We start from the raw sequence: 21,973 nt of genomic DNA on the forward strand, positions 1-21,973 counted from the left end.
TGTGCGACGCATGCTCGCCGCTAGGGGGCTCTCCTTTGATAGAGAAAGGGGCAAGCTTTTATTTTATTAATTTTGGGGGCCTCGCTGGGGAACAGTGGCTAGGACCTCAAGTCTTCTCTGTTCAGTAGGGAGAAGGGTATATAGTTGCATATGAATGAATGTGAGGATGTTAGTGCCTCCGCCTGAGTGTGTGACAACGTGAATGTGGACGTCATAGTGTGTGGGACAATCCTGAGTGTGTGTGTGAGTCAGTGTCTGAGAGATGATGTGTGGCTCAGACGTTAGCATAGGAAACTGATCCTAATTAATTAATAATAGCCGAGTTTCCCCATTAACCTAATCCAGACTCACCAAAAAACAAACAAAAAACACCTATATGAGGTGTAGTGCTGGGTGTGCTGGATGGGATGTAATTGTGTTGCTTGGCGGATTAGTCTGAATGCCTTTCCTGGGAATGTATCTTCCTGAGAGGTTGTTTAACCCTTTTGAGAGTATTGGAGTCAAGTGTGTGCGTGTCTCTGTTCTGCCTGTCCTGTTTCCTCTTATGTCAGATGTGTGTGTGTGTGTGTGTGTGTGTGTGTGTGCGTGCTTGTGTGTGTTGGAGTGTTAGAACGTGTAATCTTCTTAGGGTGTGCGATAGTTGAGTAGGTGTGTAGGTGAGTAGGCGTATATTCTACTTGGACATTTGTCTATATCCTTGTCGGGGTGTGTTTTTATATGTAGGTGTCTGTGCTGGGCGTGTGCTTCATTGAGGTGTGTGTGTGTGTGTGCCCGTGCTTGCATGATATTCAGCTCCTGGTTTGCGGGGCAGGGGGTGGGGAAAGCGAAGTGGATGGACCCTCCTTGCGGGGGTGGTTGTCCCGTCCCGGGAGGGCAGACTGTGCTTATGGGCTGGTTCTGTGCGTGCATGCACAGTCTCCGGCTCCTTCCCTCAGCCCCGCCCGCTCCGCCCCGCCCGCGGGCCCCGGGGAGCAAGGGGGAGGGAGGGGCCCCCTGCGGAGCGCACCCGCCAAGCAGGGATTCCCGCTGGGGCGCACTGAAGAGCTCCAGGCACTGACAGACGCTCCTGGTTTGGGGCTGGGAGGTGAAGTGGAGCAGGGCTGCTCGCAGTCCCCTAGAGAAGTCCAGGTTTCACGGGAGAAAGGGCCTGGGTCCCCGTTGGCGGGGCACGGGCTCCAGGGACCCGGGCCGCTGACGTCAGGCGGCCCCTTTAAATAGAGCCAGCAGCGCGTTCAGCTCGGCATTTCCCGGGGAGCCAGTGAGCCGGCGCCGCCGCAGCCGGTGGCCGCCAGCAGCTGCCGCCAGCGCCGGGATTTTACGCCCCTACCCGACCCGGGATTACCCGCTTTCGCTCTTCTGGCTCCTGGGCACTTCAGGCACCGAAGGAGATGGAAGCTTAGAGGCTTTGGGTAGGGGGCGGGTTCTGGACTACACGGGACGGGGAATGCCTGAGCTGGGACATTCTGGGAGCCTCCCCAACTCCCGGTAAACCTCTTCTCCTACGACTAGGAGATGCGGGAAGAGCCGCCGATTGGTCCCAGAGCTGCCGCCGCCGCCGGGAGTCCCGGGCAGCCGGGCATGGTGGGCGCGCAGGCTGGCATCGCCCCGCGAAGAGGGCGGCCCCGACGCCCAGCCCGCAACTGTTGCTCCCCAGCTGGGATCGCGCCCCCCATGCCCCAGCAGGTCCGGAGCAGTCCCGCCGGCACCCCCCAGGAAACCATGCCCCCTGCTCCGGGCCCATGGAGACATGGCCTGTAGAGTCCTCGGCTGGGCAGTGCCACCTCCCCCCAGGCTAACGCGCAGGTTCCTCTTCATCTTCACGCTCTCTCTGTCCTGCACTTACCTGTGTTACAGCCTTCTCTTCTGTTGCGACAGCCTCATGCAAAGCCGTGGCCTCGGGGAGCACCGCTGCCTCCTCATCCGGAACGTGGGCGGCAAAAAACTTCTCCAGAAGTCCCCTTACTGCAGCCTAGAGGGGCCATCGCCCAGCGCTGCCTCCCCGGGGGCCCCCGCCCTCAGTTCGGCCCCAGCACCCGCTCCCCGCCTGGCTTCCACCAACCATTCGGGCACCCCGAAGCTTGGCACGAAGAGGCTCCCCCAGGCCATCATTGTCGGGGTGAAGAAAGGGGGCACCCGGGCGGTGCTGGAGTTTATCCGCGTGCATCCCGACGTACGGGCTGTGGGCACTGAGCCCCATTTCTTTGATCGGAATTACGACCGGGGTCTGGACTGGTACAGGTAAGGAGAGGTTAATCCTTTCCCTTAGGGCTTTGTAGGGGTGGGGCTGGCTCGGCCCAGAGGGAGCTCAGCAGCCCACAGCCCTCTGGCCCCTGTAGTCTACGGTCTTGGTCCCTGAGTGTCTTGGTCCCCCATCTCTCCTCCAGTGAGAGGGAACCGCCCTCCCCAGGCTTGTGCGCTCTGGAGAGAGGAGATACTTAGTCTTTGCTCCCATCTGGATGAAGTATTTTCATCTGCGCCCCGTCAGTGGCAGACAGGATTGAGTGGGCCCGGTTGAGGGGAAAGGGAAGAAAGTGGCAGCCGGGTGTTGGATTGCAAAGAGGCACAGACGTGGGTTCCTTGCCGCCTCTGCAGTAAGTGAAGCAGCCAGGACCGGGATTTCTGCAGGATATCAGGGGTTAATGATATTAGCCACGGACTGAAGATTCCAGGGCTTTGGTGGCTTCAGGACTGAGTTGTAGGCTTTGTGGTATCTCTCCCCCAACCCTCACAAACCCCATCTTCTCTATAGTGCAGAGAGATTTGGGAGCTCATTTTCTATCCCCATCAACCCTTCCCACTCGGTTCCCTGGGGCTGGATCTCACTCCTCCCAGCAGACAGTGCTCTACTTTTAATTATGGTAGCAGCCCTCCCTGATGATGCTGAAAAAAATTATTGGGATAGTCTGCTGGGCTTTAGGCTTTGAGCACAGGCTACAGTTTGTTCCCACGTCCTGGTGGATGGTCTACAAAAGGACACACCGGAGTCACCGATTTGAAGAAGGGTCTCTGGGGGAGTTTATCGAAGTGATCTAGAAACCACTAGTAAAATATGAGGATCACTCGGTACCCCTAAGATCTCAGACTAATTCTGTTGAGAGAGTACTGAGTGAGATTTTGGGGGACTAAGGAGTATGTGTGTGGTTATAGAGGGGTGAGGTTTGAGACTTCCCTAGACCTGAGTTTTAGGAAGCCTCAGTGTTTGCAATTGAACAGGCTCTCTAGATTCAAAAGAGGTAATTCTCCCATTCTGTGCCAGTAGAAACTGGGATCTGGGGTTTCTTGGGGTTGGCCCCAGGGAAATGGTTAACTACAGCCTGGCACCAATACTCTTCGTGCAATACACCCTAAGAAACAGGGGCAGATTTCTCCTCAAATCTCATCTATATTTCCGTATCCCTACCTGTACCAGAAACAAACAAACCAAAATGAAAACTGATCTGCAAGCCTAGGAACTCAGTTTTAAAGTCAGTCAACTGCCAGATGGGCCCTCAGCCCTGGAGGTCAATGAGATCAGAGATAGAATTGAAGGTGGGAATTCTAGAGTTGGAGGAAGTCTCAAAGGTCCTCTTGTCTGACCCATTTTGGAGCAGGAACCTCTATACCATAACCTTGATCCCTGTTTTGCTGGAAAAATTCCAATGATAGAACATTCACTACCTCTTCCTCTCGCCCATTCCATTTTTGGACAGCTCCAATTGTTAGGAAGTTTTTTCCTTATGTTTAGTTAGGCAGCAGCTCTCCAAGGTGGCACTGACAGCCCTGCAGAGCCCCATCTGGTGTTCCCGGGAATCTGCCCATCTGCCTGAACAATTAAGAACCTTCTCTCAACCTCTGTGGTGGCAGTTATTGCCTTACAGCCTCCTAAAGTCAATGGCCAGGCTCCTGGCATCTCTCAGGGAGATTTCTGTCTCTGTTCCCTAGAAACTCCAAGGATCAGAGTTTAACGACTTCCCTCCTACCTTCCCTTCAGCTAGGCACTAAGTATATGGATTCCTCACTTTCCATTCCAAAGGAAAGTGTCATGAAGGTACTTGCAAGGCTTATTCCCAAGGAAAATTCCATGACTCCTAAAGCTTTGGGGGGGGGGTGTGGTCCCTATCTTTATATTATATTTTTGAGCACATTATTCTAGCAAAGATTATCAGACTAATATTTGAATCAGCCTATCTTATGAGACCATTGAATTGTACTTGGGCTAAGGCATTGTATTTGCTGGAAGAAGTAACATGTTAGATAATGAATTAGAAGGTATAAATTTATACATTACCTACTATGGACAGAAGGAAAGGGCCCAGGATTGGTAGTAGATTGATCATGGAGGTCTGGATCACAGACAATGCTTTACCCAGTGGTGGTGGCAGTGGTGGTGGTAGGTAGTCTTGGAGGTAAGAGGGAAAGAATGCAGGACTGAATGACAAGAGACATGAGTTTTAGCCCTATTCTACCACTAACTAGCTTCTGTTTGTAGGTGTAAACGTTGCTTCTAGAACTCATGATACCACAGAATAACATAGTTAGGTATTCAATATTTGTTGAATAAGATTGAATAAAATCTAAATTCCATGACAGCAGAGATTATTTTGTTTTGCTTTTGAATCCTCAGCAATTAACCCAGTATTGTGGTCTATAGTAGTAGGTGCTATAACTGATTGGTGATTAATTGAATTAATAAATTGAATTGAACATTACAATTGATAGGGGATCTAGTCTAATTGTCTTATTTCACACATGTAGGAGTGAGATTCAGAGAGCTTGAATGACTTACCCAAAGCTATATAGCCAGTTAGAGGCAGCACCAGAATGAGAATATGGTGTCCTGTTCGCCCATGTATTGACCTTTAGGCCTCACTTAGTTTCTTCATCTGCTAAAAGAGGAATTTGAACTAGATCATCAGTCAGGTCTTTTCAGTCCCTAGCAGTTATTCTTTGATTCTATAATGAAATTGAATATTGGACTGAGGAAGTTTGCTAAGGTTAGGTTTGTCAAAAAACAGCTTTGCTGATTTTGATATCTAACTATACTAGTTGGACAAAATTCTCTGTCTTAAGAGGGGAAAACATTTACCTGGGAGAAGATAGAATAAGAAGGCTGTAGAAGGAATTATTTTTGTACCAGTTGGGGAATAGTTGGACCAGATGACCTCTAGGATCCATTGCAATTCTGAGATTCTGCAATTTGACCTAGGCAGAAAAATAGTACAACTCCTCCTGCCCTTCCCAACATATACCTTACCTCCTTTCTGAAACAGTGTGGAGAATGAAAGTGGCTCTGAGACTAAAGTTTAGAGATTAATAGAAATCCTATTCAGAGGCCACGATTGATAAACTGAGGGGAAGGTGCTACTAGATTGTAACCCTTAGCTAGTCTGTTTCTATTTAACTGTGTGTATGTATAACAATGCCCTAAGTATGAGAGAAAAGAATCCGTTTGCCCTCTGATGCTCTTCAATACGTTGTCTATAACCTAGCCCACCAGTGTAGGCTAGGATTTCCTTGATGGCCCAAATGATAAATGGTTGTGAAGCATATTGCAAATGTAAAATAACAAGTATTCTAGGTTCTTTATTACCCTCTTCTCTCAATGAGAGGGTATCCCCAAATCTTATCCCCAAAATAGATCTTCCTAGGATCCAGACCATACTCATATTCCAAGAGAGAAGGAAAGGAGGTTTCCTTCCTTCCTTCCTTCCTTCCTTCCTTCCTTCCTTCCTTCCTTCCTTCCTTCCTTCCTTCCTTCCTTCCTTCCTTCCTTCCTTCCTTCCTTCCTTCCTTCCTTCCTTCCTTCCTTCCTCTCTCTCCACTTTCCCTACCCTCCTGCATTCCTTCTTCCCTTCCTTCCTTATCATTGGAGGATGGCTTATTTTTATTTTTAACTTTGGCATGTGTGAATTTTTGTCTGCTAACTGTGAACCTAGGCTATGGGGGCAATGTTTTTTTTTTTTTCCAAATTGCATTTCGATTCTGCTAAAATCTCAGCTGATTAACAGCTATGGTGGTGGTGGTGGTAGTTGCTATTTCTTTCCTGCCTCCTTCTTTTCCCTTTTGGGCATTAATTGTTTCCACCTACTAAATGACTCTCCATAGAAAGGATTGGGCAAACTTAGCTCCTACTAGTGAAACCTTGGCAGGAAGTAACACCACAGATACGTAAGTGATTGATTATGTTAGGTGGGCTAGGCACCTGAGATCAGGTATTCTGGGAAAAAATAGTAACAATAGATCTGATACCATTGCTGAATTTCAGTTCATTCCATTTGTGAATGTGGAGTTTCCATACAAAATAATACCTATGATTATAATTTTTAAGATACTTTGAATTCATTATTCATTATCTCATTAATTCAAATTCTTTAAGATGGGAAGTCTTTCCCTGAGCCTGACTGCAATTTGGTAGCTCAAGTAGGACTAGTTCCAGGGCTGCCTAAGTTCAGGTTTTATGTCTGATATTTACTAGTTATGTGGCCATAGGAAAATCACTTGGCTTGTCTATGCTCTAGCTGCCTCATCTATAAAATGGGAATACTTCCTTCACAAGGGAAGTTTATTGTAAGGAAAGCACTTTTAAAACTTTAAAGAGATAGTCATATATCAATGTAATTAATTCTTTCCCTTCTAAACTACTGTTTAGCTCCCTTGTATTTATTTTCTTCATATTTATTCTGTATATAGTTATGTACTCTGTCAGCTCCCCTCTTAGAATGTGAACTCCAGGAAAATCAGCATTATTTCATTCTTTTTCTTTGTATTGTGAGGGCCTAGCCCAGGCCTGACACTTAGTAGGTACCTATTAAGTGGCTATTGATTGATTGGGTGATTCTAATCACCTGGGGGAAGTTGCATAGAGAAATGTATAAGATTCTGAGGGGAAATTTTTCATTCTCAGCAAATAGACAAACTCTATATTCTTGAATAAACAGGATAATTGAGGACTGACATTCCTTGAGTTTGGTCTTGAGGCTACAGTAAGGGTTAAGAATTAACGGAAATCTTATTGAGAAGCCAGATCTGATAAGCCAAGGGGAAGGGGCTACCGAGTTGTAACCCTGAACTAGTCTGTTTCAACTTAACTGTGGGTAGGTATGGACATGAATAATGCCCAAATCTGTCCTTTACCCTGAAACCAAAGGCACTGAGGACCCTTCAGGACTCCTACCTTTGAGAGATCTAGAATCTTAGAGAGCCTGAAGGGAGCAAGAATTAGAGCCTTCTTTTTTTCATTCTCAGCCCTGTGGGGGCTGATGCTCCCTTCTTAGAACAAGGAGTTTTTTGGATTCTCAAAGAATCATAGACTTGGAGAAACATAGCCTTGGTAGAAGGGACCTCAGAGGACATTAGTTCCAGTCCCCAATTTGATAGATGATGTAGAGTCCTAGAGAGATGAATTAATTTACCCAACATCACACAGGCTACAAAGAGGGATTTGATACCAAATTCTTTTGATTCTCTTAAGCCTTTCAATATTCCATTGGCATTAATTTCCAGGAAAAGTTACTTGGTATTTCACATGAAAACTTCCAGATTTTTCTTTTTTTCAGATGGTGATGGTGGTGGGTGGGTGGATTACAATTGTAGATGGGGGTAGAGTCTTTGAGAAGATGTCTGAGATAGGGCAAAGACTTGTAAGCAAATAGCATTCCTAGGTCCAATACTTATTCATATCCTCATGTCTCTTCCTTTTTAAATTTATTTGGATTCATCTGTATTCTATCAGTATAAAATTCTTTAGGACAGTGTTTTTTGTTTTTGTTTTTTTTTATTTTCAATGCATAGCCCAGTTAATCTTAATCTGTTGAGTGAATCTCTAGATATATAACAATTCAATGTAAGATTGAGATTAGATTGGAAAATCTCATGGCAAAGTAAGGATAGGAAAGTAGTCCTGAGGCACAGTGATAAGAAAGAGGATTATGGAGTTAGAGGATCCAAGTTCAAATTCTACATCTGTTATTTACCTTCTATGTGACCTTGACTAAGTCACTTAACTTGTCTTGGCCTCATTCTCCTCATCTTTAAAATGAAGGGATTCTCCTAGATGATTCCCTGATGTCTCTTCCAGCTTTATATCTATGATTTATGATCCTGTAATAAGCATTATATGTAGTGAAAAATAATACCATGCTAGGAGTCCCAGAACCTGGATTCTAGTCCTGATTCTGCTCCTTGTGCAACCCTGAGCGGGTCATTTCAGTTCTCCAATACTCAATTTCCTTACCTGTCTTGTGAAAATAATGTCCCACCACTATGAAGATGAAATGAGAGAAGAGGTGTAAAAGTCCTCTGAAAGGTATGAATTAATTCATCATGATATGTTATATATCTGTTAAAGTAAATATTGTCTAGGGTCTATGATAAGATGTTCTGTGCATTGCACTATAGTTTTAAGAGACCTAGGAAGCCCACTAAAGTTGGGCTGCCCAAGTTATTGTAAGATTTTGTTCATTTTTATGAAGAATTTCCCTTTGGATTATATTTTACACAATAAGATTACAATATGTAAATTAGATATAGTTAATAGCTTGCAATTGGCTCAGCTTGCTGTGATGTCATAGTATCAAAAGATGTGCTTGTTCTGTAACTCTTGGAATCTGGCTTTACTGTTCAGGTTATTTATTATTTGTTGAGCACCAGTGGTGTTCTTGGGGCTGCATAAAATGTCGAAGACACAGTCTCTGCCCCAGGGGCCTACAGTCTAAGTAAGAGAGACAATAAAAGGTGCAATAAAAGGTCCATTACATTATCCAGCTTGTTTAAATCAAGAAATCAAACTGTAAAAACATGGCGGATTTCTAGTAAATCAAAACTTTACCCAATAATAAACCCAGAGGCAGAAGAAAAGAGGACCATCTGCATGGAAGCTTTAATGCAAAACACTTTTCTCATAATTTTTATGCACTATTAAATATCTGAAACACAGAGACTGAGCCAAGCCTGCTGTGCACAGATGTGCATGCAAGCACACATAATTACAGATGTGAGCACATATGTGGACCTGTAGCCTTATAGAGACACACCTGGCTTTTTTTCCCTGACCCTTGCCTCTCTCTCTTGACTCTGAATGAAATGACTGAGTTCATAAATCTACTATCAGCCTTGTAAGCTCTCAGTCACCCAGGCAGCATCCAGGAGATATGACAGTTACTTCCAGCATGTGTACAGTCATTGTAATGCAATGTGGAAAATTAATTATGGGTGAGCAGAGCTGTCATAGCCCAGAGAGGCTTCCCTGAAGGGTTATCTTGGCTGCCTTCTCCTCTGCCTTCCTGAGTGGACAGTGCTGAATCCTTGATAGGAATGGTTAGAGAGCTGTAATTCAGGAGGATGAGAGATGAAGGATGTGTTCTTTAATAGATGTTGGTGTTTGATTTAAGAGTAAGGCCTACTTGTCTTACAGGAGGAGCCCTGAAGGTGTGCCTTCCAGAAACAGGATCAGGATGAGGGAGAATAAAGACCTAACTGTAGCCATTGGGGGGATTCGTAGTGATTTTCTGCCTAGGCTTTTCCTCTTGCTTGATCTGACAAACCTCCTTCCTTGGTACAGATGTAATTCTTACCTTCCTCATAGGTACAACCTTTGCAAACCATTTAATTTGAGCCTCGCTTTCCTGATCTGGAAGAGTAAAGGGGATGGACTGTCTTTGTAGTCCCTTTTTGGTTCTAATGAATATCTAATGATAATGATATTTAATGATATGTGGAGTAATCAGTCAGTTAACAAACATTTATTAAATATCTTCTGGGTACCAGGCACTGTGTTGGAGATATAAAGAGAAGGGAAAAAATAGTTCCTGCCCTCAAGGACCTCACAGTCATTAATAATGGTGAGATAACATGCAAACAACTATGTACAAACAAGACATATACAGGATAAATGGGTCATAATAGACAGAGGGAAGACATTAGCATTAAAAGAGATCCCAAAAGGCTTCTTGTAGAAGGTGGGATCTTAGCTGGGACCTAGAGAGAGCCAAGGGATTTGAGAGATGGAGATGAGGAGGCACAGAATTTCATTCCCCTGTCTCAGAGAATTCTTCCCCCACCCCATTCTCAATGGACCTTCCTTGTTAATTGCAGACTTTTCCTTACTGTTTAATGAAGGGCACAGCACATATTAAGCATTTGATCTCTTATTAACTGGTTTTAGATGTATCAACTTTTAATCAATTTTGATGGGGAGGCATGGGAAGCATTATTTTTTGTTTACCTCTGGTGCTGTGAATTGGACAGGGATTGCATTGGCATGGAGCTATGGGACCCCAGTAGTTACAGTTACCCCAGGGGGACAACAAAATTTTTGGTCACTCCAAAAGAATTATTTTAAAGTTAAGGAACACCAAAGCATGCCCTCTTCTACTTATTTCCTTCATGAGTTTTTTTTATTATTGTATGTGTAATATGTGTTTTCTATCATGTCATGAGAAATATGGAAATATGTATTGTGTGATGGCACTGGTATCAGTGCCTAGATCAGACTATTGCCTTGTTGGGGGGGGGGGAGAAGGGAAAAAGTATGAATCCTAAAATGTCAGAAAACAATTGTCATAATAACATGGAAATAGGTTTGGAACAATGATACATGTATAACTCAGTGGAATTGCTTGTCATCTCAGAAGTAGGGAGGGAAGGGAGGGGGGAATCATGAATCATGTAACCATGGAAAAATATTCTGAAAAATTAAAAAAAGAAAAATATTCTTAATTAATTAATTTTTAAAAAGAAAACAATTGTCAAAAATTGTTCTTACATGTAATTGAAAAAAATAAAGTTAAGGATCTCCAGGCGAGTTATCCCTAGTCTGGAGGACATGATGTTTTTCTGTCTTCCCTAGAGAAAATTATATTGAGGATCCAACTGAGCTGCCATGATATCCTGATATTTGGACTAATGGTTTAATGGGCTTTGTAGTCTGAAAGCAATTTGGATAGGTGGGGAAAAGCCATCAGCAAGTTGGAAATACCTTTATGCTTCACAACTAATTTTTATCTGTCTAAGCTGCATGGAATGTGTTTAACATTACATTGACAGAGTCTGCTTTGGCAGATTGACAGCAAAGGGGATGAGGCAAAGTATTTTCAGGCAGTTTGTTCAGAGAGAATCTGACTAGCAGCACTTCCTGGGAGGGCTTTGAGTTTAGAGTCACTGTGGATTTTTTCAAATCATGGATTATTCTTATTTTATTATGACTAAAAATTAAAAATAATCCCCTTCTGTCTAAATCCTCCTCTTAATAATCATCACTTCCCCAGACTAGGCAGCTGAACCCCATGCCTGGGCTTGGAAAATATAAGAAGCCCTTGACCAAGACCAAAGAAGTAGGCCTGAGTACTTGAAGGCTATGATAGTATGATGAAAGCTCTGAAAAGATTTGCCAGGCTTCAAGAACTTCCAGTCTAAGGATGGAAGGGACCTTAGAGACTATTTAGTCTAATTTCCTTATTTTGCAGGTAAAAAAAATGAGGTTCAGAGGAGTTAATTGATTTGTCATAGATAACACAGAGGGAGTAAACAGCATGGTTAGGATTTGAATCTAGGTCCTTTAATTCTAAATTGAGGGCTTTTCTATATACTAAGTATTCGTAACCTGGGATCTGAGAACTAACTGTTTTTTCTTTTTAATTGACAATTCTTTTACAATTGAATTGATCAGAAATTTTAAACATTTTATTTCATGTATTTAAAAAACATTATTCTAACAAGGAGCCCTCTGGTTTCACTAGATTGCCGAAGAGGTCTGTGGCAAAAAATGTCAGAACCTCTGTCCACAAAGACTAATTATAATGTATCTTTGAAGATTTGAAATATTTTAATACTTTTGTATTTCAAAATTTTTACATTTGTTATTTCATCTAATCTTCACAAATGCCCTGTCAAATAGTGAGTTTATTATTATTATTCTTGTTTTAGATATGAAGAATCTGATGATATAGCTTCGCGATTCAGTGAGAGAGCTGGACCTCAAGTTAGGAAGACCTGAGTTCAAGTTTAGCTTCAGATACTTGTTACTGTGTACCCTAGGCAAGTCAAACTCTGCTTTAGTTTGCTCAGGTGTAAAGTGGGGGCAATAACATCTGTCTTACATAGCTGGCATCAGGATGAAATGAACTAGTATGTGTGAAGTGGCTGCAACCCTTCAAGTGATATAAAAATGTGACTGATGATGATGGTGATGATGCACAAAGATTTTAGGTAACTTGATGAAGGTCATCCAACTAAGAAGTAGTGGTATCTGGGAAGACCTATACCCAGGTCTTTTGATTCCAATAAGAACAATACAGGCATTTTTGGAATTTCTAATATATCAGGAACAGTGTAACTAAGATTAGAGACACTCATTGAGAAAAATTGTCCACAAGACACTTAGAAAAACTTCCTTCCTTCCTTCCTTCCTTCCTTCCTTCCTTCCTTCCTTCCTTCCTTCCTTCCTTCCTTCCTTCCTTCCTTCCTTCCTTCCTTCCTTCCTTCCTTCCTTCTTTCTTTCTTTCTTTCTTTCTTTCTTTCTTTCTTTCTTTCTTTCTTTCTTTCTTTCTTTCTTTCTTTCTTTCTTTCTTTCTTTCTTTCTTTCTTTCTTTCTTTCTTTCTTTCTTTCTTTCTTTCTTTCTTTCTTCTTTCTCTTTTAATGTAACCTCATTCATTCTACAAACACTTATCAAACCCCTACCATATGCTGGGCACTGTGCTAAGTGCCAGGAATCTCAAGACAAAAAGGAAATAGTCCCGTTCCTGAAGGAGTTGACATTCTTTGAGAAAGAAATAGCACATCCGGGAAAATACAAACTAATTTCTTGTGACGGGGTGGGCAGGAGCAACTGAAGAGACCAGAAAAGTCCTCTCCCATTGGGAGGGTAGCATTTGAGCTGAATTTTGAAGGAGAGGCCGACAGGAAAAAGACTTGCAGAAAAGATTACAGAAAGGCACAAAAAAGAGACTACCACCGCATTCGCTACCGTCTCCCCCTCTTTGTTCAGATCTCTGAAACTGTGAATCCCTTTGTCAAAAGGGGATTTCCCTGTTAGGGACTTCTATTAATAAGGACAACCCGAACAGGCTCTTGGCTGCTGCAATGCATCCTGTGAGCAGTAGGGGGAGCTTTGTTTCCACTTTCCTTTGGGGTTTCCCCAGGTAATACTGAATAAATACAATTGTGTATTTTCAGCTCATCAGATTCTTTTTTAATACAGTAATTAATGAGAAGGATACTTTGATACCCCAGAACGGCGAGGGAAAGCCGATGTTTTTCTCTTGTAAGTCTCTTTCTTGAAATGATCTTGGCAAGGTAAATGAGCTCTCCATTCAAAAGCAATGACTCCCCTGCTTTCCACCTTCTTTTAATTGAAGCAAAGCAGTGGGTGTCTGCAGTTGCAGAATATCATCACGCTAATCTTTGGTTGGGCAGATAATTATCAAAACTGATAATGATGTGATTTAGTTCCAGCTCTCAATAATGACTATCCTGGGCCTGTTTAGGTATCAGTGGTAGAGCCCAGTAAGTCCCAGATAAAAGCTGAGCAAGGAAGGCGTGGGGTTCTTTGGCATGCAGAAAGCTGGCTGCTGCTGCTGTTGCTGTTGTTGTCACTGCTGCTACTACTGCTGCCGTGGAGGTTCTAATTATAGAGATGGAGGGAATGAAACAGAAAGAGTGACCTAGGATGCAGGGTTTTCAGAAGCAAGGGGACGAATAAAGGTATCCATTCCACTGTGCCCTAGGGAGCAGAAAGGCCGAAATGGAGTGAAGAGAGAGAGAGAGAGAGAGAGAGAGAGAGAGAGAGAGAGAGAGAGAGAGAGAGAGAGAGAGAGAGAGAGAGAGAGAGAGAGAGAGAGAGAGAGAAAAGACCAAGAAAGACAGTTGCAAGTCACTGTACTTTCCCTTTATTGGGGAGGGTATATATAGGCAGGTGAGTTCATTATTTAAGATACATGGTAAAATGGCCAAGTTCAAAGAGGAAAGACCATTTCTGGATCCATAAATTCCATTTTTTTCACCAGCCACTCTTCATATGTTTCACTAGAGAAACTGGATTTTTGAGAGACTGAAAATGCTCCATCGAAAACCGGCACCATTATTGGAAAGATACTCTCCCTCCAACCTCTGTCTCATGGAATCCCCGACTTCCTATATGAGTTATCTCAAGACTCACACCCTACCTTTCCCAGAAATACCCAGACTGTCCATTGACTCTCATTCTAATTACATACATTACTCGAGTTTTTTTTACCATCTCAAGCATTGCCTCTCAAAGCATGTTGGGTGGTAGGCAGCCCAATACTCTCAAGATTTGAAACTGCATATGAAGACACTCATCGTTTATAACAAAGAACATTTATTCATATATGGCTTTAGACCTTATAAGGAATGTTAGGCTGCCTTCCAGCTAATGGGCTTTTAGATTGCTACAGTTGAGGGAGGTGGGTGAGTCCCCTTCCCTAGAGATCTTTAAAGGCTAGATACCCACTTGTTTTGGATGACTTGCATAAGATCTTTATTCTTTCCATCCCCTTTTCACTCTCATAAGATGAGATGTTTGAATAGAAGACAGTATTTGATTTAGGAGCTATTTGGTTGGGGTTTTTTAACCCCTTCTTAACAGAAGTGACTCTTGTTCATCACATGTTCTTCTGAGATGACCTGGTCCCATATATCTCCAAACTCCCCAGTGCTGCTGCAGAGAGCCAAGGAAGACATTGTGCTGTGGCAGCATTTTTTTTTTTGCATCATGTTTCTGCTTTGATGGTTCTAATGCAGATATGAAATCATCTAACAACTTACATTTTGCCTGAGTGAGGTTGCTAAAGTGGAGGCAGCAGCATTTCCCAGGATCAATCCCCATCTCAGAAGTGGTTGGTTAAGCCCTCTGTCGGCTCTCGCCGCTTCCAGCTGAAACAGTGTGGGATCTGAATTATTAATTCTGTGACAAATGAGTTAAGTCATTGCAAAGCCCTGTAGCTACAGAACTCCTCATTTAGACTGTTTCCCCCCAAACTTTCTGAGCCAAATGGCAGCTCGAACATCTCCATTAACCTGAAATTCACAACTAAAGTGTCTGAATCTCTGGATGCCACTAAGTCATTACACTTGGCATGGCAGGGGGTGAGGCAGTGGGGGTGGGAGTAGGAGATAAAGGGAGAAAGAAGCATAGGAAATGGTGGCCTCAATGAATGTTCTGTCTCCCAAGGACCAAATGTGAGACTTAAATGAACTCCCAAAGGGTTCATTGTATAAATACCAGAAATTAGATCTAGACTTCAATCACATCCCCATTGTTTTACATATAAAGGTAAAGACTTGAGGGGGGTCATAAAGCTTAAATGACTGACCCAAGATCACACAGATGAAGAGGGGCAGAATTACAACAGTATTAAAAGAACAAGGTGGCAGTATCTCAGAGAGGGGAAAAGACTGGGCAAAGAATTTCCCCCAGAAGTTCCCATGGTATTTCTCCTTAGAGAAGGCGATCCCTGTTTCAATGACCATACCTTCATCTCCTTCCATCTCATGAAATATGCAGGACTTATGCTTAAATCTAGCAATGACTTCCATTAAGAAACCCAGCCTTCTCCAATATTCCAGAATTATAGCTAGAATAGGATAGATAGATAGATAGATAGATAGATAGATAGATAGATAGATAGATAGATAGATAGAAGATAGATAGATAGATAGACAGACAGACAGGCAGATAATTAAAACATTTAAGGACTTACCCTGTGCTAGGCTTTGTGTCAACTGCTATGGATACAAATAATGCAAACAGACCTGATGCTCTCTACCCTTTCTCCCTGAGCAACTTTTAATGGGAGAAGACAGCATATAAAGTGGTGCTGGAAAAGAAAGGGGCTCCAACCATTCCTATCAGGGATTCAGCACTATCCCTCAGGAAGACAGAGGAGAAAGAGGTCAACCTAACCCTTCAGGGAAATTCTCCATGAACTCTAATATCTCTGCTTACCCATAACTAATTTGGACAGGCAAATCTATCTAGTATTTATGCAAGCAAACTTGGGGATAAGACTTGCCCATTAGTGTCCCTTGCCCTGGTCTGGGACATCAGTGCTCCTGGTTAGGAGGAGAGCTATTAGAGGGGCCCAAGGAAGTAGGGGGAGATTAATCTGCCATTTCATTACCGGTTATTCCACTAACCTAACTTTTCAGAGTGAAGAGTCCTAATATTTTCATTTTGACCTCCCCCCATTCTATTATCTGCCCCTAGGCCATCCCATAATCTTTTGATCAGGTTTTCAGACTATCTAGTTTTCAGCCTCAGCCATCCTTCTTCCAGTTATTCCTACCACCATCTGAGCCCCAGTTATTCCTCTTTCTCTCTTTATACTCCACATACTCTCTTCTACCAGTCTGTAAACTGGAAATATCTTTCCCTCCTATTAGCTTCCAATAAGCATACAGAATGGGCTTTACTAGAGGCCTACACACAGGCAAGAACTCCAACTCTTGCCAGGATTTTTAAGATTTGAGGTTTAGTTAAATAGAAGTCATTAATGAACAATTACTGTATGAGGAGTGTTGGTCAGAGTGTGTGTGTGTGTGTACTGTAGTTTACATGTGTGCTTATGTTCACCTGCTTGGGAGGGGGTGGCTCAGGTTGCCTGCTCCAAGTCCATCAAGCCCAGATGCTCAAGGGATACACCGTGGGAAGACCTGATTGTCCTTCCTGACCTCAGCTTTTAAAGGTCAAACATATATCAGCTTCTCCTAGGAGCCATTTATGATTCTGTCCTTCATAAATCTGTCCAAACTCTTTTAAAATCAATTTATATTTCCTGCCATGTCACCTCTTGTGGTAATGAGTGCCATGGGTTTATCACCTGCTGTATGAAGGAGCACTACCTGTCATTTTCCCTATGATGACCTTCCTCAGCTTTCTAAGGGTACCCTTTGGCCTCTTGATATTTGGGGATGCTCTAAACAAGTGGGTATTCATCTTCTCCTTGCTGTATCCAGACCCTTCCCTGCTATGGTTTCAGAGTTTTATTATGACTGCTCTCAACTTTCACCTTTTTAGGGTGAAAAATCCTAATTTTTAACATCTACCCTAGTATGGCAGCACCCCTACCCCTCACTCTCTGGATCCATCCTACCCTTTTGAAGAAGTTTCATTTTAAAGGTAATTCTTTTTCCTTTGGTTTAAGAATATTTAATTTTTCCCAACATGTAAAAATAATTTTTCACATAAATTTTCTAAGGCTTTGTGTTCCAACTTCTCTCCTTCCTTCCATTCTCTTTCCCTCCCCTAAAACAGTAAGCACTTTCATATGGGTTTTACATGTGCTTTATATTTTATATGAAGAACACAAACAAATGAAAATATTTCTGAAGGAGGTAGCAAAAATGATACTGGTTTTTGGAAAATACATGAAAAACAGTTGAAGGAAATGGGATGTTCAACCTAAAAAAATGGAAAATGCTGGGAAGGGGACATCATTGTTGACTTTAAATATTTGCTGGACTTTGATGATGATGGAAGGAGTAGATATTTTCTTTTGTTACAAGGCTAGAAGTAGGATCAATAGTTAGTCCTTTCTTCCCAATCCCCACTCCCCCAATTACTTTGGATTTTCTTTGTGTCTATTTTATTGAGTTATCTATGCATATTTCTCCTAGTAGTGTTTCTCCTGGTAGTACATAAGTACCTTGAAGGCAGGCACTGTTTCATTCCTATCTTAGTATCCACAGTTCCTGGCACATAGTAGACATTAAGTAATGCTTGTTGCTTGTTACTGGGAAAACTTGGAATCAAAATTCTCTATAACACCTATGAGCTTTTTGAACATGGGCAAGTCACAATCTTTCTGAGCCTCAGTTTCCTCATCTCTAAAATGAGAATACTACTACTACTACTATTACTACTACTACTACTACTATTACTACTACTTCTGTGGTTGCTACTATCTATGGTGCCAGTCTTTTAGGCTGTAAAGTTCAAAGGGGATATGAATGCTACAATGTGATGTGTACTTATTTTTTAAAACCCTTACCTTCTTTCTAAGGTAATCTAATACTAAGTCTCAGTTCCAAGACAGAAGAACTGTAAGGGCTAAACAATTGGGGTTAAGTGATTTCTCCAAGGTCACACAGCTAAACCCCAGGTCCTCTGGACTCCAGATCTAGCATTCTATCCATTGTGCTACCTAGTTGCCCCTACAATGTGGTATGTAAAGTGTAATACTTTATATGTAATTGAATAAAGTACTTCATAAGCTTAGAAAAAGAGAAATGCTTGCTGGATCCATTTGAATCCCAATTCCAGATTAGTTCTTGATAGAAGGGAGCACTTTCTAAAATGGAACAGGTTGTTTTACAAGTTAGTTAGCTCCCTATCATTAGTCTGGATGAATACCCATTAATAACATGGAAGGGGCTTTCTACCCTTTGAGGAGAGACTGGACTAAATTACCTTCTAAAGTTCCATCAATTGAACATTTGAAAGTGTTTATTATGCATTTACTCTATGACAGACACTGAGTTGCTGGGATACAAAGGTAGAAATAAAATAGTCCCTACTCTTAAGAAGCTTACTTTCTATCTAGAGAGAAAACATTTACATATAAATATGTACCAGACAAATACAATTTTTGCACTGAGAGCTGGAGCAGGTCAGGACAGGTTTCAGGTTTCTCTTACATCCCTTCCAAACTTGAGATTCTCTGATTTGTAATTCTGCCTTCCTGCCATTGAATCACTGGATTTAACCATATAAAAGTTCTTCCTCGCCACCAAGTACAAAAGTTCTCCTCAATGGATTACTTAGACTTCTGATATGAGTATAGTAGAACAGTATTTATATAACATTCTCTTTCTTTTTCTACCTTTATCTCTTCCTTTCCTTTCCTTTCCTCTCTTCCCATCCCCTCTTTTCCCCTTTCTTGTTCTTTGTCTCTTTAACAGCCTTTCTGCTTCCATCTCTTTCCCTCCTTTCCCCTTCCAGGACGCTTTCTCTTTCACCCTCTTTCTCTGTCTGTGTTTCATTCTCTCTGTTTCTGTCTCTTCTTTTCCTCTCCTTTCTTCTCTTCCCCTTTGTTCTTCTCTCCTCCTTTGTCTCTCCCTTTTCCTTCTCTTTTTCTGTTTCTCTCTGTCTCTCTGACTCCATACCTTTCTCTGCCTCTATTTCTCTCTGTTTCTTTCTCTTCCTTTCTTCTCCTCTCTTCCCCTCCCTTCTTTTCCTCTTTGCTACCTTCTACTCTTTTGCCCCTCCCTTCTCCTTCTCTCTCTTTCTCTGTCTTTCTTTCTGTCTCTGTCTCTGTTCCTCTTTTCCCTTTCTCAGAATAGAGCTATAAGGGGTTTTAGAGTATCTGTAGTTCAACCTCTTCATTTTATAGATGATTAAAATGCAACCCAGAGAGAAGAGCTAATTTAGCCCAAAACCACACAGCTAATTAATTACATAACTGGGGATTTGAATCCAGGGCCTCTGACTCAAGACCCAGGCTCTTCCTATTTGTGAGTGGCCTCAGTTCTATTTGGGTGTTACTTTCTTGGAACTGGAACATTCCACATCCCTTCACATCTACAGCTTCCAGTTTTCTTTGTGCCTCCTCACCCTACCTAATGATAAGGATGAGTGGGACCTGATGAATGAATGAAAAAATTTAATGGAATTTATTAAATCCTTAATGTGTACTGTGAGATTTAAAATGGTTGAGGTCTTAAACTATAGTGATTAAAATAGTGGAAGATATAAATTGTGATAGATATAAGAGAGGGTGAGTAAATTTGACCACAGGAAATATGTTTCACTACAGTGTCTTGGGTTTTAAAATCAAATATAAGGTGGTCACCAGGGAAATATTCCCAATTATTCAAATACCCAAGTCAATTGGGTTTTATAGAGATTTTAATTAACAATACAATGAGTAATCAAAGAAAGAGAGAGAGAGTAAGAAAGGAATAAGTATGAAGGGCCTCAAGCCAATATGGCTTAGACCTGAGCCTTAAGAGAGGAATCAGTCAGTTTTTTAACACTCACCACAAGGTCTGACTAAACAAGGATTTTAGTGACACCAGGCCAGTGTCCTTCCTCAAAGAGTCTTCCAGCCAGAGATTGTTTCAAAGGGCCTCTCTCAAGAGCCTCCAGAGCTCCTACCCCAGAGGGACAGAGCCCCTCAGAGGAGCTCCTCAAGGAGTTCTCCTTCAGAATGAGAGTCAGAAATCAAGATCCTCAGAATGAGTCTTCTCAAAATGAACTCCCTCAGAATCAGATCCAGCTCTTCTCTGAGTTCTTATTTTTAAGGGCAAAATCTTCTCTGTCACCTCCCCTAAGTCCTTACATCTACCAATCACTGTAGATGTTTCTAAAGGACCGCCCATTTTGAATTCACAGCTGAGTAGTTTTAATCTCTTTAGTAAGTCAGGAAAAAAATGCTGCTGTGTCAACAAATTTCATTAAGAAAAAACCTCTGAATAAGTTATCACCCTTTTAGGTTTAAGTAGTTTACAAGTTGCCCCACCTTTATAGGTACTTAGTATCCCATTGTATCAATTCTAAAATAGTCATGACTCAAAGAACTTCCTATCCTTTCCATAAGCATGGGTCAAAGTACTTCCATTGTTCTCAAGGAGCTTTCTGTCCTAAAGCAGTCCTAAGTAGGGTGGAGTAGGGATATTCCCAAGGTAAGGAGTCCCCACACTCAAGTAGAGTTCTCACCATCTGCTAGGGAATTTTTTTAAGTAGAAGATTCCCCAATGGGGGAAACCCTTAACATTCATAAGTCTGAGAAATTTTGAGGTTTACAGTACAAAGCACTATGCTAAGTGATGGGGACACAAAGAGAAAAATAAGACAGCCCCTACCTTCAAGGAGCTCACATCAAAAGAGAGTGACAATGTTAGCTGCAAATTATACAGAAAGTCTTTCTTGTTCTTAAGGGACAAAGCAGATGACAATACCTCTGTTTCAATGTTAAGAATCATATCCATTTCTGATATTGGAACATTTGCCAGTTCTAAAGATTTTGAATGCAAGAACATTCTTTTGTGTCTTCAGTAGTTGTGGCTGTCTCACATGCAGAAGTGGCTTCCAGGCTGCATCTCTACATCTTCTCGGCTGGACTGGAACTAGGACCAGTGGTCCTGGATGGGGTGATGCTGACACTGTTAGGCTCTTGGGCTCACCTGTCCATTGGTAGCAATTGGTCAGCAGTTTGGTGTTAGAGGCATCACCAAACTGACCATTCTTCTAAATGACTGGTGTGAAGCAGGCTTCAAAGCAAACCCACTAGTTTGTAGTGGGACTGCTATTTCCCACAGTTCCTGGCTTCAGGGTAATGGGCTATCTTCAGTGAGGTCTCAGGGGAAGTGTTTGACTTGCCTGATACATGCTATCTCTTGTCAGGGTGCCTGGCTGCTTCTGACTTGATAGACAAGGATCTGCCTGGACCCCACAGTGGGGTTGGTTCAGGGTATTTGCTGCTGATAGTGCCAGCCGGCAGAGGTCCATAAACTGTTAATCTGGAACCATGGGTCAAAGTGGCTAGAAATCAACCAATATTCTCAGGAGTGCTAAAGAGATATCCTTTTGGCCAACAAAGGCCAGCAATTATGTAGGCAAATGGCTCAAGAAACCATGGTACAGTGGGAAAAGCACTGAATTCGGAGTTGGAGAATCTGGTTCAAATTTCAGATTTTCCTCTTGCTAACTCTGTGACCCTGGGCAAATTGCTTAGTTGCCTCAGTTTCTTTATCTATAAAACAAAGGGGCTGGACTAAATAATCTCTCAAGTTCCTTACATCCCTAAATCTATTGTCCTAATTCCAGACGGATGTAGGAAGTCCCAGGCTGACAATGAGAAGATAGGCAGAACAGGTTATTGAGTCTGGAAGATTGACACTATATTGCTTCAGCCCTTGGCTGCCTGGCTGCCCCAACTGTTTGCCCTTTCTAAGCTTGGACTGAGGAGCTCTAGCCACACCTCTTATCTCTCTCTGCTGGCAGGCAGACTCAACTTAGTTCTTCCTTCTTTTGAAGCA

The 21,973-nt window shown here is 42.4% G+C and overlaps 1 protein-coding gene across 1 annotated transcript in view; it reads left to right on the plus strand.

Moving 5' to 3' along the window:
- Positions 1 to 1,744: 1,744 nt before the first annotated feature.
- Positions 1,745 to 21,973, plus strand: part of HS3ST2 (heparan sulfate-glucosamine 3-sulfotransferase 2) — a 155,607-nt gene continuing 135,378 nt past the window's right edge. The window contains exon 1 of the mRNA XM_001367751.5: positions 1,745 to 2,238. Coding sequence (XP_001367788.1) covers positions 1,748 to 2,238 — 491 coding nt within the window. The 5' untranslated portion in view covers positions 1,745 to 1,747. The remainder of the gene's footprint in view (positions 2,239 to 21,973) is intronic.

This window comes from Monodelphis domestica, chromosome 7, assembly GCF_027887165.1.
Source record: "Monodelphis domestica isolate mMonDom1 chromosome 7, mMonDom1.pri, whole genome shotgun sequence".
In the NCBI taxonomy this organism is placed as follows: Eukaryota; Metazoa; Chordata; class Mammalia; order Didelphimorphia; family Didelphidae; genus Monodelphis; species Monodelphis domestica.